The 14,747-nt window shown below is 38.1% G+C and overlaps 1 protein-coding gene across 3 annotated transcripts in view; it reads right to left on the reverse strand.

Annotated features, from left to right (window-relative positions):
* Window positions 1-14,747, reverse strand: part of LOC133212881 (bifunctional heparan sulfate N-deacetylase/N-sulfotransferase 3) — a 64,314-nt gene that overhangs the window by 30,105 nt on the left and 19,462 nt on the right. For all 3 annotated transcript variants that reach the window (XR_009725636.1, XM_061354714.1, XM_061354713.1), the window contains exons 3-5: window positions 7,937-8,024; window positions 6,843-6,997; window positions 2,459-2,644 (exon numbers count right to left, since the gene is read on the reverse strand). Coding sequence is in view for 2 of the 3 variants with exons in the window: in XM_061354714.1 (XP_061210698.1) it covers window positions 2,459-2,644; window positions 6,843-6,997; window positions 7,937-8,024 (429 nt within the window). In the remaining variant the exon portion in view is untranslated. The remainder of the gene's footprint in view (window positions 1-2,458; window positions 2,645-6,842; window positions 6,998-7,936; window positions 8,025-14,747) is intronic.

The following is a 14,747-nucleotide window of genomic DNA, read 5'->3' on the forward strand; positions in this document are numbered from 1 at the left end:
ATCTAGTTGAATACACTGGCAGATCAATAAATAGCACCTACTGAAAGAAATAACATTTTTATTATCAGTGGAATCATAATATCCAAAACTTCATCACATTTTGTTTGAAACTGGAGATCAATTAGTGAGTTGCAATTCAGCAACCTCCTAAAGCTATTTTGTCTGTAACACCTGATACTAAAACCAAGTATTTGAAGTCTGGTCATCAAAGATTTCCAAAATCTTAAAATAATTTGAAACTTAATCCGAACTACTATCAGTCCATATTGTATTGGTGTTTTGTTGTTGGAGTTTGGCGGTCTTTTTTTGGTTTTTTTTTTTTTGGCTTTGGCATCACCACCAATAATAATTCTACAGTGATGCATGATGAATTTTGCGGATAACTCTCACATAATAAATGTGTTTCTTATTCAACTGTGCTAAGTTTTGTATGGCCAGTTGCAATATAAAGTAACATAAACTAAAATATTTTTTAAAGTATGCAAAGAACAAGTCTTTTCAATAGGAAGAGCTGATAAATGCAGATAGGTTTTCCAGCAGAACTTAAAAATATTTTCTATCAACTTCAGAAAATAATTTGCTGAAGACTATTTCAACTATGTCTATTTTTCATAGAAAATCAACAGCTAAGTATTGCTGTTCATGTATAATTATCAAACTGGGATTGGTCTCAAACATTCTAGTCCAATTTAAGACATTCAATACATTATAGCTTAATTTTTTAAAGTATAAAATCCTTTACTTGACATAGACTGTAGTTTTGTAGATGCTCTTTATTTCTTGTAGTTTAATTTCTCAACGTCTTTTTTGTGATGTACAGTATACTGTGACCATAGATCATGAATTCTGCACTGTTACAAAATGGATGGAATTTGTACATTTGCAAATACTTTGTACAACTTGCAAATACTTTAAAACCCTTGGATTTCACTGATGAAGCATGAGAACAATTCTTCACAGAGACAGAGTATGAAGCTGTACTGAATGTGAAATGCTCTGGGAAATCTTACACAACAATTTTACTGAATTTATACTGAATATATTCATCACTATAAGCCTGAACATGTAAAATATTAATGCATTTGCCCTGGAGAACTGGAAGCTTCAGATTCCCAAACCAGGTGGTTTTATATGGCTGTGCTTAGAAATTGATTTTTTGTCCTGGTGTCCTTGTATTAAATCTCATTATGAGTCTTCAAATTACATGTTTTTACAAAAATTTATGAAAGGTATTTTGGGGCATTCTGAGTCCATCAGTTGTCTTCAAATGCTTTACAACTCTGAGCATATCCACAAACCCACTGTTTTACATGCAGCTATTGCTGTAGCTCAAATCTGTATGTGTCAATTTTTTTTGTGGCTGTCTGGAGGTCATGTTAGTTTGCTTCATCCAAAAACTGAATATTACTGTTTTGCTTAGAAAAGAGGTATCCCTGGTAACTTGAGGACAAGACCACAATTCTATTATAAGCCAAGTGGCAGTCTTGCACTAAGATACTTGACCCTCCAAAACTGCTTGGTGCAGGCAGAGGTGTAACACAGTACGCACACTAGGATCTTTCCCATTCACCCCTCTCCCCTCAGACTCCAAAAGAAAGTCGCTCAAGAACGTACCATCCAGTATTTTGGAAAGTTGTTTTGAAACACTTTCTCAGACAAGAATGACAATATGTGAATCAGAAATAGCCTACGCCCCGGTGACCAGATGGCATTGGCATAACACCTTCCACAGTTGTGCACAACCCCTTTTGGCAAATGTTGCTGTCAATGAACAACGCTCCGTACAAATACAGAAGAATTGTTTCACTTGACTTGTGGCTACCTCAGCAAGGCAGCTTCATAGCCTGGAGGGGGGTGTGGTGCATGTGTGCCTGCTTTCCTTCAGCCTTCTCAGTGTTTGCCCCGCATCCAGACTGAACACCTGGGCCCAAAGGATAGCTGTGAGGTTAAGCCACACTGCAAAGCACAGTTTGTATTTCTGCATGGCAGGAAGCAAAAGAAGGACAACTGTGGAATGTTCAATGCAAGAAAAAAATATTTCTGCACCAAAATCAAGGTTCTCAGATGGCACAAACTTGCAAAACTCTTCTGCAGTTAATGGTACTATGCAAATTTAAAACCTGCTAGAAATTCAACCCATAGTATTTTGTTAAAAGATGGAAAGTTGACTATTTCTTCGAGATGTCTGAACATGTATTAACAGTAAGACCAGAAGAGTTAGCAGCCTATTTACTGTTAACAGCGGGATGCCTGGAGGCCACTTCATCAGTAGTAACATCATCAGCAACAGACTGATTTTAATCAAAAAGATACTGTGAAATATACTTTGCCACTTATGCATAGCAATATGTGCTTCTCATGACGTGAACTTTCAGGATACCATGCTTGTCCACTTAGAAACAAGTTCTTCATAAAATGATAGAGTGGTGGTAATATGAACATCATAAATACAACTCACCATGATATTTTTGTGGATGAAGCCTCGCCTATACCGTGCAGGCTTCAGGTGTGGGTATTCTTCTGTGCTGGTAACTCTGATATTCCAGACCTTTTTCCAGGCATCATAGAGTTGAACATGTACTGGGTAGACTCCAGAATGGTGTGGAGCCACTGCATAGCCCAAATCAGTTGGAATACCATGTTCCTAAAACATAGCAGAGCAATCACTGATTTAAAAAATGTAAGAAACTTCATGTTATAGCATTTCTTGAATCCTTTGTTTGTGAGAGATCAAGGTCTGAAATGCAAATAATGGTGATATCAAAATAAGCTGATATGTAAGGGAGATGGAAGGCAGCATGGTAAGATGAAACACAGGATTTTAATACAAAAGCCTTTTTAGCAAATATTTTTGAGTATGTAAGGAAAAATAATACAGATGTAGTTTATGCTGATTTCCTCAATTTATATGAAACAGAAAGCAGCACTCCTTCAAGTTCTTGCAAGGAATTTACTCACAAACTAAAAAGAATTCAGTGAGAAAATTACTGGCACATATTCAACACAACAGGTGGCATCCAGCAGTTACACCTACAAAAGTGTGATTTCCATTACACAGTTACTTGAATTGTTAGCTTAATTTCATAGAAAGTCACTGCATTTCCTCTCCAGTCCACTCAAAACATAAAACTATATTCAAAACCACTCTACCCATGTTAATGTCATTTTAAAAAAGGAGAAAAGATAACCACTTGTAAAATTCTGAGGATAACAGGCAGATGCTGTAGGCAGGCACCCCCTTTTGTAGTACGCTATTTTTCACACTCCTGCAGTCATCTAGGTTCTACACCTGGGTTGGAGCAATCCCAGGCACAGCTACAGGTTGGGCAGAGAAGAGATTCAGAGCAGCCCTGCAGAGAAGGACTTGGGGGTGCTGGTCGATGAGAAAATGAGCATGAGCCGGCTTCAGTGTGCACTTGCAGCCCAGAAAGCCAACCGTATCCTGGGCTGCATCAAAAGGAGCGTGACCAACAGGGTGAAGGAGGTGATCCTGCCCCTTTATTCTGCTCTCGTGAGACCTCACTTGGAGTATTGAGTGCAGTTCTGGTGTCCTCAACATAAAAAAGGACATGAACTGTTGGAACAAGTCCAGAGGAGGGCCACGAAAATGATCAGGGGACTGGAGCACCTCCCATATGAAGACAGGCTGAGACAGTTGGGGCTGGTCAGCCTGGAGAAGAGAAGGCTGCCTGGAGACCTCATAGCAGCCTTCCAGTATCTGAAGGGGACCTATAAGGGATGCTGGGGAGGGACTCTTCATTAGGGGCTGTAATGATAGGACAAGGGGTAATAGGTTAAAACTTAAACAGTGGAAGTTTAGGTTGGATATAAGGAGGAAATTCTTCCCTGTTAGGGTGGTGAGGCACTGGAATAGGTTGCCCAGGGAGGCTGTGAATGCTCCATCCCTGGCAGTGTTCAAGGCCAGGCTGGACAAGGCCTTGTGTGATATGGTTTAGTGCGAGGTGTCCCTGCCCATGGCAGGGGGGTTGGAACTGAATGATCTTAAGGTCCTTTCCAACCCTAACTATTCTATGATTCTATGATCTTGTTTACATACAGACCTTGCTAGTATTACATTTTCTTGACACTCAGTGTATTTTCTTTCCAGTTTCTGGTTTCCAATATACTCTAATGAATTTTGACACCTTGTCTCCTTTCTTTCAGGATGCTTTTCAAAAGAACAGTATATATCAGCTATTTCTTTGATAGTCTGATTTGCAGAATACACTGTCCATAAGATGTTGCATTGCAATGATTTAGGAAAACTGCCTTTGCACAATCTCTGAATTCTGTTTAAGAGTTTTTTATATGGATTGTATTTGTATGGTCATTTTCACCATATTTTCTAATCATACTTTCTTTGCGCACAAAGGTAGGAGTTGGTTGATACTCAGGTCTATTCCTTTGTATAAACTAGTTACTAAGGGATATGAAAAACTCTAAGTCTTATCTCAAAGAAAAATGGGTGCGTGACCTTTGGTAAAATCACCTTTCTTCACCTTTTCCGGAGAAGGACTACTGCAGGAAACCTAATGCACATGACTTAAAAAGCTTAGATAGTCAGGATACAGTATCAGACATATCTGTTGCAATTTAAATGTAACAACTTTACTAACAGCTCAAAACAAAACAAACTCACAAAGCAACATTTGCTTCTGCTCTGGAGTAACATGGGAAGTCAGACTTTAAAGATGTGAAACCTGCAAGGGAAGAAGGCTACTTTTTCCTCATTAAAGGGCTACTTGGAACCTAGTGTAATGGTGCGTCCAACAGACAGATATGGTTTAATCACAGTTAAGAACGCTAACTTTTCTGTATCTCAAAACCAACTAGTGACCCTGCTGCACCCAGAGAGCACATCATCTTCTGGGTTACAGCTGAAGCACACTACGTGTAATCTGTCAAAGTAGGAAGGAGTAAGACCTGGCCTATTGGTTTTACTGCATATGGAGATAAAGAATGGATATGACATCAGTTACACAGCTTTACACCACTTTATTCCACCACAGGTTGTCTCAATTCTTTCTTTTATCTTTTCTACTTCCCCTAAGCATGCATAAACATTAGAAAGAAAAATCTTTACAGAACATGGAAGAAGTTGCGTTTTCTAATGTCCTATTTCATCTTCTTCATTTAGCTAGAAACAAATATGGTTTTTAAGGGGTTTTCCCTCACATTTTACAATATGAAGTAATAAATATGTAATAAAAATCTTCCATTCTAATTATGAGCCTATCATCTTGAATGTATTATTGTCTCTGTTATTCCTTACTGACTGTTACTCCCAAGTTAAGCATTTCATACACATTCAGTCTGATAATGCATGAGGCATACACAATTTTAGCCTCTTTCAGAAAAGCATGATACTTATCTTTGTTATTAATTTAAATGCTTTAAGCAAATGAAACATAATGAATAGCTTCATGCCTATACATCTATACATAGCTTCAGGCATAAAAAGCATTTAATGTAAGTATTAAGAACATTAAGAATGGTGAAGAAAAAAAATATTATGACATTACCTAAAACAGGGCTGAATAGGAATTATCCTAATAATATACTTTAATGCTTACATACTGTAGACTAATCCCAGAAGATGTCTTAGGTCATACTAGAACTACAATTTCCAGTGGAGCTTGCAACAGTACACAGAATCATAGAAAAAGGGGATTTTGGACACAGAATTATTAAATTTTAAATTTTTATAACTTCTACTGAAATACTTTCTTTAAAGATAACATTAAAATTGAGCTGGCCTGTATTCAGTACAACTACAGTTTACAGTACTCTTCGGTCGAAAGAAAACACACACCTTACTTGAAGCAAAGTTTTCAAATACAAATTTTAAGTGCTTGATTTTCTATGTCTATACCTTCACCCTACACTCACTGACACGTGACCATAAGCACACTTTATTTTGTTCTGGTATTTCAAATCCCCTTGCTCTTTCAAGGAACAAAGTCATCACCTGTGATGTGAAGAGCAACCAGTGCATTTTGAAAAGTGAAAAGCCAAATTAGCATGATGGAATAGTAGATGTATTTCAGCAAACAAGTTATGTTTGCTGAGATATTCTGACACAACACTTGTTAATGTCTTTACATATGACAATTTCCTCAGGCAAATAATATGTAGTATTGTGTATGACAGTCTGGTTTGGTTTTAATGCATGAAATTAAGTGTAAAGAAAAGGTAAGTCTGTTTCTCTAGTATCCTTAGACCTAAAGGTATGGTTTTATTTTCTTATATTCTCAGTAATACTTTTTTTTTCTGTGAATAAATTATTAGTAAAGCCAATGCTTTTCAAAACAGGTTTTTATAAAGTTGATCCAACGGGAATATATAAGATCTTATCATGTATCACCACAGAAGAGCATCTTTGAAAATACGGCACATATGTCATAACATGGCATGTTAATCCTAACATGCAGTGCTTCCATAAAGTCATTTGACATATTTTGATGGAGTGTTTATTCCTGCATAAAAGTGGATATTTTCTAATCTAAACAACGGCTTATTTTAGAAAAATAATAAAATAAAATTTTTGTCTATATTGACTTTCCAAGATGTGACCATATTAATTCTTCATTCTGAAATAATGTTTCCATTCGTAATTTTTCATAAATAAAAAAAATCCCTAAACTTTACTTGAGAAAGAAATCCGAAATGTGGAGAAACAGAATTTTCATAGCACAAAACAGACTGCAAAAAGCATTCTATCATAATTTCTTATTTTGATTCACTGAGATTAAAACAAATTCTACAAAGGCTGATTTTTCTAACAAAATAGGAATGTTTTCTGAATACCTAAATTCAATATAAAATACAAAACCACAACTCACTAAGGCAAATTTTTTGTTGAGGATCATCTGCTCCACCAGTGATGACTCATTGTAGAAGAGGTGAGGCTGCATGTGACTCCACATATGGGGAAACCACCAAAACTCATCCGCAGATCTCAACAGCAGGTCATCACCTTCATCTTCCTCCTCAGTCCCTGAAAAAGGAAAAAAAAAGAAAAGATAATATCTCTGAAGTGTTTTAAACCCAGCTGGAACCTCAGAACCACATAGCTGCTCACTCACTCCTCCCTCTTCTTCTCTCTCTTTTCCAGAGACGCTCTGTAGGCGCAGGCCAAGCCCCAGCACATTGCTGTAAGTTGTCCATCTCTGGTATTGCCAGGACAACAGCACACCTTGTCTAACTGTTCTGCTAATTTTTCCAGATTTCACACATGTTCAGGGGAGAAATTCCAAAGCACTGGTCCAGGTGCTTGCCCATATGATCCCACACACCCTGTCACTCATGGCTGTCCAGCATTGGGAAAAAAATCTCTCAGTGGTCCTCTCATGTCGTCTTTTAATTTAATTGTGTAATTGCTAAAAATTCCCACTATATGCCTCCCAAAATATAGAGGTGACCACCACACTGAGAACGCATGCCAGACCACTTTCATGATCAATGATTCTATTGTATTACAAGTCATTACCATAAACTACAGTGAAACAAAAGCTTCAGCTCAGGCCCCAAAGCCGATAAACATTAAAACAGCAATTGCTGGCTGCAAGTAAGGTATGACATGCTGAAGCTCTGAGAGCAAGCACAACAACTCTGAGAGCAAAGAAATCAACATTGTGATGAGTGACTATTAATCCGAAACAATGAATGCTTATCACAGATACGATCAGACACACTCTGGTCAGATCTGTTGTTAACTGTTACAGCTGAACAGAGGGACAGCATCCACCCCTTACTGCATACCAGTCACGTTATGCTCAGATCCTTTTTTTTTTTTTCCAATATACCATAACTTTTTGTCTCATACATACACATACGTATACTGTGAAGGAAATTCTTCTCTCTACTCAGACCCCTAAACTCTATTTTCCTCATATTACAAAAAACACCATCAAAACAAAAGCTATTTCAGTCTTACCTGTGTGATAAAATTTCCCTGAAAATCCCAGGTTGAAAGTAAAATTTGTAATCTGAGCTCTCAAAAGATTCTGAGTGTCAAGCAGGGCCTGAAAAAAAAACAAACCAAAAAGGCAACAACCCACCATATGTGTAGGAAACACACCTGGCACAAATTTAATATAACAATATAGATACTTTTACGGGTAAATGTCCTTTCAATTGCTTTAGCTATTTTAAAACAGCTCATTATATACGACAAAGTAGTAACAGATACTTTCATTGTCGTTTAAAGATTAAAAACCACATGCAAACTCCATTGTTTTCCTCATAAAGGTGACCAGCTATTAAATATTGTTTTACTCTTTGAATCAAGAAATGGGAAAACAAAAGCACACTCCAGATAAAAGATCTTCCGCTGATGACTCAGTAAACCTGGTATACAGCCAGGAATGAAATTCAGATCTCTTGTGTCCCCAGCTGCTGCTTCATTCACTAGGATGAACAGGTAGGATGACCTACAATTGTATTTTTTAATTTCAGGTCAAGTACATACATAGCATTTTAGTTACATTTCAGAATCACTGGCAATGAAAAAATTAAAAAATCCAGAAAGCTAGATGAAGCCTACTCCATGTCAAAGAACTTAATCCTAAATTTCCCCAAATTCTGAGTCATTTCTCACACATTTAGCACACTGGCTGTCAGCATACATATACTTGCACCAGATTAGTACAAACATGCATGCAGGAGGAAAGGGGAAAGCTATTATTCATCAAATTCAAGAGTCAGAAAACTCTGATCTCAATATGCTCTTCTTGATTTGTTACTCCCAAGACTTACATATTGCTTCCAAGAGTTATTACCTCCTAAACTCTTACACCCTGCTGCTATTCAGTTTCCCAGATGTAACAAAGAAACCTACCTCTCCAATGCAAAATAAACTTTGCAAAGCCAAACCAAACTGGAGGCGCAAAAAGCATCCTCTAAAATGAGACTTGGAGTGCACCTTTCTCCAGACAACCTGCCTTCAGCTGAGCAATTGATGGCTGGTAATTTATGAACACATTGGACTCTGGAGATTTGTGACACTGAACACAACACATCAGAAGTGCATGGCCAGCTACAGCAAACAGACACACTTGTGCAGATAGTTATGCAGTACCTTTGAAAGAAAATAATTATACACCAAGGTTTTCAAAGTCAACATACATTATAGTACAATGATCACTGTACAAGAAGTGATCAGAAGTATTATTATTGTCAGAAATGACTAACTAGGCATGTTAAGAAAGGGAACGTATTTAAAAGCACAAAGTCATTGGAGATTTTCAGAGGTTTAAAGGTCTAGAAGGTTCCCCACTCCTGAAATTCAATGGCAATTTGGTGTTCTGAAAAATATGAGACAGCAATTTAATTAAGAGTTTCTTTGGATATTTCATTATATGAGTAATTTGTCTACAATTATTTTTTTTTTAACTGGAATGCCAATGAAAACAAAATGTTAGCATGGAAGTCAAGCCCAGCTTTAGATCCAGGCATAGTACAGTCAAGTTACAGTTCTTTAAAATTACCCGTTTTACAGATAGAGGCAATATCCACCTTATCAGAGAAACTTCTGGGCACATGAGCCCTTCTTGAGGTCTTTACCTGGGCTCATCTGTATCAGATGTAATAAAAGTACGATCTCTATCTGCCTGTTTCCTTATAATAAGATACCTACAACATGATGGTGACCAAATCAGGCAAAGAGTGACCGTAGCAGGGGCTCCCCTGTGCACTAACCTCAGGAAAAGCTCAAGGCAGCACACCCAGCAGTGCTTCCATTCCCAGTAAGAGGTGGCCACACACCACAGCTGGTGCATATGTCCCGGTTCTGTGCTTGCCTTTCCCACCACTCCTTTTCCAGAGCTAGGCATTTTTACCTGGCCCCACTGCGAGACTGCAGCGCCAACCAGTGCAGGAATACAGATGCTCTTTGGCCCTCTGCTAATGTGTATCTGAGGCCTCAGCGAGCTAACTAAGCTTGTAGCTAGGGCTGGCTCTGGGAAGCTGGTGCTTGAGGGAGCTGATCTGATGCAATGGGACAGTCATTTGCCCCTATCCTGGGGGACTGCAAATTTGAGTTTTGCTGATAAAACATGAGTGGTTTCAATTCTGAGCCATCAGTAGTACTTGCTTTGTTCAGTATCTCAGTGAACCAGAATGCTATGCCTAAGCATATTCATTAAATATATATTAATCACAAAACTAAATCTGTGAAAGAACCATCATTTTTCTGCCACCTATTTCTTAAGGTCATCTCAGATCTGGAAGCAACTTGTCTTTCCCACTGTCATCTTCTTCACTGTAGCTCCAGCAACAAGAGTACAAGCAGTTTCAAAGCACAGTACTGGTAACATAAAGATCATCTTTCACTGGAAAGCCTGAAAAATGTCCTATGAACAAGGGACTTTCTAAAGGAATGACTAAAATGAAGCACAGAATGGAGATAATTGAAAACAAGCCTGAGACTTCTGAAGGAATTAGGAGAAAAATCTTGCAACACTGTAATGAGGGCTTTTGCACAGGCTGAGTGCAAAGATCACCCAGAAGACTTCTTATTCTAATGAAAGGTATGAAACCAGAGAAGATTATGAAAACCATCCTTCAGCTGCTGGGAACCTATTCAATTAAGTAATTTTTTTATCTTTGCACACTTAAAAACGTAGGAAGCAAATAATATGCCTATACACTTACGTTAACCATATTGTTAATTGGAAGGGATCCTGAGAGCAGCTTGACAGCAAGGTGGCAAGAATGGGCTGCATGGTTCTTGCCCTCCTAATTAAGTCAAGAAGTGTGAGCATTTTTTGAGCTGAAGGTCTTCTCCTGTACCTAACACATTCTCAGCTTGCCAGCTCCAGTCTAGTTTCAGTGTGATGGAAAACCAAAGAGCAGCTGAAACCAGAGAAACAACCTGGAAGGCTATCTTCACTGCATCTCCCTAGCATACTGCAGCTACAGGGCTGACTGGAGAGTTGCCAACCCAGGCTTTCAAATGGAAGGTGGGAAAAGGGTTGCAAAAAGTCCATAATGCAATATGAGAGTTTACTTCTTTGCTGGGATCTAGTTTTGCTAGTGCAGTTACCTCCTTATTGCCTCAGTGACACACCTGGTGGCTGCATTTTATTCAAACCAGCAGTCACAAGATGACACACCAAATTATACCTAAATAACACAAAACTCTAAACGAAATCTGAAGATCACCTTCTACAGAACAAATTTTGAAAGCAATGCTACTGTTTTTCTTGGCCACATTACTTTCATTAAAATCAACAGGAGATCTTCTGGTAAAGTATGTGGTGGTATGTGAAAACCTACTGGCTAATATCAACAGTGTACCTGATCAATCTCCACAGAGGGAGAGAACAGGCCTGCTGTGAACCAGTTTTTGTACAGACAAGCTGAGATAACATTTGAGTTGTCATGTCTATGATTATTCTCTGGGTGACTTGACATTTTACTCATCATTCAGGTTCTAAAAACAAAATGCTAAAACTCACGCAAAATATACAGAAGCAGATGGCAGGGCCTATTACTGTGAGTTTCTATCATAAAGACAGAAGCAGAGAAAAGTAGGGGGACAAAAAGCCTGAAATTTCATTTCTAAATGCTGCTTGATACGCTGAAGATAAGCTGGTGATATTTTCTGAGTATTTTATGATTGGTTTATGAACAAACCCCTCTGGATATTTGTATGAAATGTTATGTATATACATTAATACTGAAGATTAAATTTTAAAAACTTTACTAAAGCCTTCATATGCTTATAGATAATTATTTAGTACATGTCAGACTTCCACTGATACTATAAAGAAAATAAATTGCTGGGTGCCTAATCGCTTTCATGTACACAGCTACAGAGGAGTAAGTACTTTTCAACTCTTCTTAAGCTCACATACTACGTTTAGCAAATTCCTTGTGCCAGAAATCAAATGTGAGAATTCAGCATATGATGAAAAGCCTCTTTTTTCACCAATAGTCCAAAATAATCTCTGAATCATAGAATAGTTAGGGTTGGAAAGGACCTTAAGATCATCCAGTTCCAACCCCCCTGCCATGGGCAGGGACACCTTACACTAAACCATATCGCCCAAGTCCTCGGCCAACCTGGCCTTGAACACTGCCAGGGATGGAGCAGTCACAACTTCCCTGGACAACCTATTCCAGTGCCTCACCACCCTCACAGTAAAGAATTTCCTCCTTATATCTAATCTAAACTTCCCCTGTTTAAGTTTTAACCCGTTACCCCTTGTCCTATCACTGCAGTCCCTAATGAAGAGTCCCTCCCCAGCATCCTTGTAGGCCTCCTTCAGATACTGAAAGGCTGCTATGAGGTCTCCAGGCAGCCTTCTCTTCTCCAGGCTGAACAGCCCCAACTTTCTCAGCCTGTCTTCATACAGAAAAGGGCCTTGTTACAATCCAGGCAATAGACAAAAGTTATTCTGACAGCAAAACAAGACTTCTTTCAATCTTTCCATCTGACAAGTTTTACTATAATGAAAGAAATGTAAGAAATCATGTATGTTGTAAATAAAGCTTAATTCTCAGACAATTAGCACCATGCCATTTAAGTTATTTCTGTTCCACTTCTAAATAAACATCTCAGCAAGTGTAAGCTGCTGTAATTGCCAGTGGTATCTCAACTGACTGAGAACTTAGGAGAAAATGGACTCTGAGATGACAAATATAACAGAAGGAACCACGAGAATTATTTCTTAATTGGAATAGCCATGCAATGGAAGCGTATGAAAATTCCTGCCTTTGTAAAGATGGCATCTTCCTTTCTTGACAATCATAATGTTTAGCTCTTTTAAACACTTTTCTTTCAGAAATATAATGTCAATTTACAAAGAAAACAGGTCTTTTTGATTTTTCTTACCTTACAGATGGGACAGAGGCACAGACCAATGACATGGGCTGTCAAGAGCTTCTACTCAAGTAAATCAGCAGTAAAAGCCAAGGGTAAAACTCTCATCAGCAAACTTGCTTTCCATTTCCCTATCCAGGAAACTGTCCTGCCTACTGTCCTCAGGCATCTCTTTACATTATTTTGTTTCATAGTCTGTTACAGAGAAGTCACAAGTGTCCACTTTGGTAAACAGATAGTAGTAATTTCTTCATCATCAATAAAAATATTCAGACCCAAATATCTTGGATGACCAAACAGATAAATCTAGAATGCTTTGTTGAACTCTAAGATGAACTATGACTTCTTTCTGTAGTCACAATATATTTATGACTATTTTCCTACTCAAAAGCTGCTAAAGAACTTAGGCAACTGAAAAGCAAAATAGTTCAAAACACTGATAATTCCACTTGTAATCACATGGATTTTAACTAAATTGTGACATAGCCTCACAATATTGCATCATTAATATCTTAAACTTCAAATCAGTACATGCTTTCATGTCAGAAACAAAAACAAGGTCAGCTTTGTAATTTCCCAAAAAGCCTATCTTCTCTCCTCCTTTTTTCAGGAAGCAGATCTTACCTCTCAATGCTTGCTTTACTATTTCATGTCTAACAGTACTTATCAAAGGAGCCATTACAATCGGACTTACTTTGCCTTTGAGGAAAACTTCTCTTTAATGTAGGCAAGGACCTTCTGAAAAGGTAAAGCAAATTAATAGAAAGTGTAATGTAAAAGAAAAAAGTTAAGCACACGAAGTCCCTTTAGAGAAGCTCTTACGCAGACATAGCTTCAATTTTCTGTATCGCATTCCCGCTTGAATTTAACCCCTGCAAGAGAGTGAAGAAACAGAAATAAAGCCACTTAAACTCCTGACTGGAGTTCCTAATACAGGGGTTTAATGAGCTGGAACTGATGTGATATCCTTTTACTTTGAACTTTTGGTGACATCATTTTGCCTTTCCTGAGCACGTCCATGCTCCAAGTCCTTCGACAAACTGTGCCTAATTATCAGTTCCAGGTTTGCCCTGGCACTGCTGAGACTGACAGCAGAAAAGGGAGTGGGGGGACACACTGCCTCGGCAGGGGAGAGATGAGGGAGAAGTGGGCATCTGCAAGAAATTTTGTGACAGCAGTGTGATAGGGGCCCGAAAGTGAGAAGCATTGAGATTCTGATGGCAAATGTTCAAGAAACTGTGGCAGTCATCAGGCATAGGAAGGCATCAGGCAAGAATTTGGGGGTTTTGGAGGCAGCATGGAGGCAGAAGACAGCCTCAGTGAAAGTCCATCCCAAGTGGCTGGGAATCACTGTTTTATTATATAGACTATTTTACCTCTGAGGAAAAAATGGTGCCTTCATGATAAATTATGTATTTTGGAACACCATTAAAATTTAGTGTATTTTCTTTCTGGATTTTTAAGATTAGTATTTTGACATCCATTACCATAAACATTTAATCTATGGAGGAGAAGGAATAATTGCTTTGGGTATACTAGGTGTATCTGAAAAAATATTTTTAATATCCTTCAGACAAAAGGAGAAGAATGCTTACATTTTCTTTGACTCTAAACTTTTTTATCAAAGCTGACACTACAGAGTGGGCAAGAGAAAAAGAAGAAAATCTCAGCTTTTTCTGGAGAGCATTTAGTGAGCAGAGACCATATATTATAAATAGACCCTAAACTGCATACATGGGGAAAGGACACTGCTCTACAGTTTGGTGGAAGCAAGGTGTCTAAGAGAATACATTCTAGCAAAAAATAGAAATATTGATAAAACAGGGATGGAAAAGCTAAACTACTGACCATATATATGTTCAAGTTTATACAATGTCAGATTCCATGCAAGTTCAAGGCAACCATTCCTGCTACTTTGTAT

Source organism: Neopsephotus bourkii, unplaced genomic scaffold (genome assembly GCF_033783945.1).
Source record: "Neopsephotus bourkii isolate Nb327-2 ecotype Australia unplaced genomic scaffold, CSIRO-AGI_Nbou_v1 NB_741, whole genome shotgun sequence".
Taxonomy (NCBI): domain Eukaryota; kingdom Metazoa; phylum Chordata; class Aves; order Psittaciformes; family Psittacidae; genus Neopsephotus; species Neopsephotus bourkii.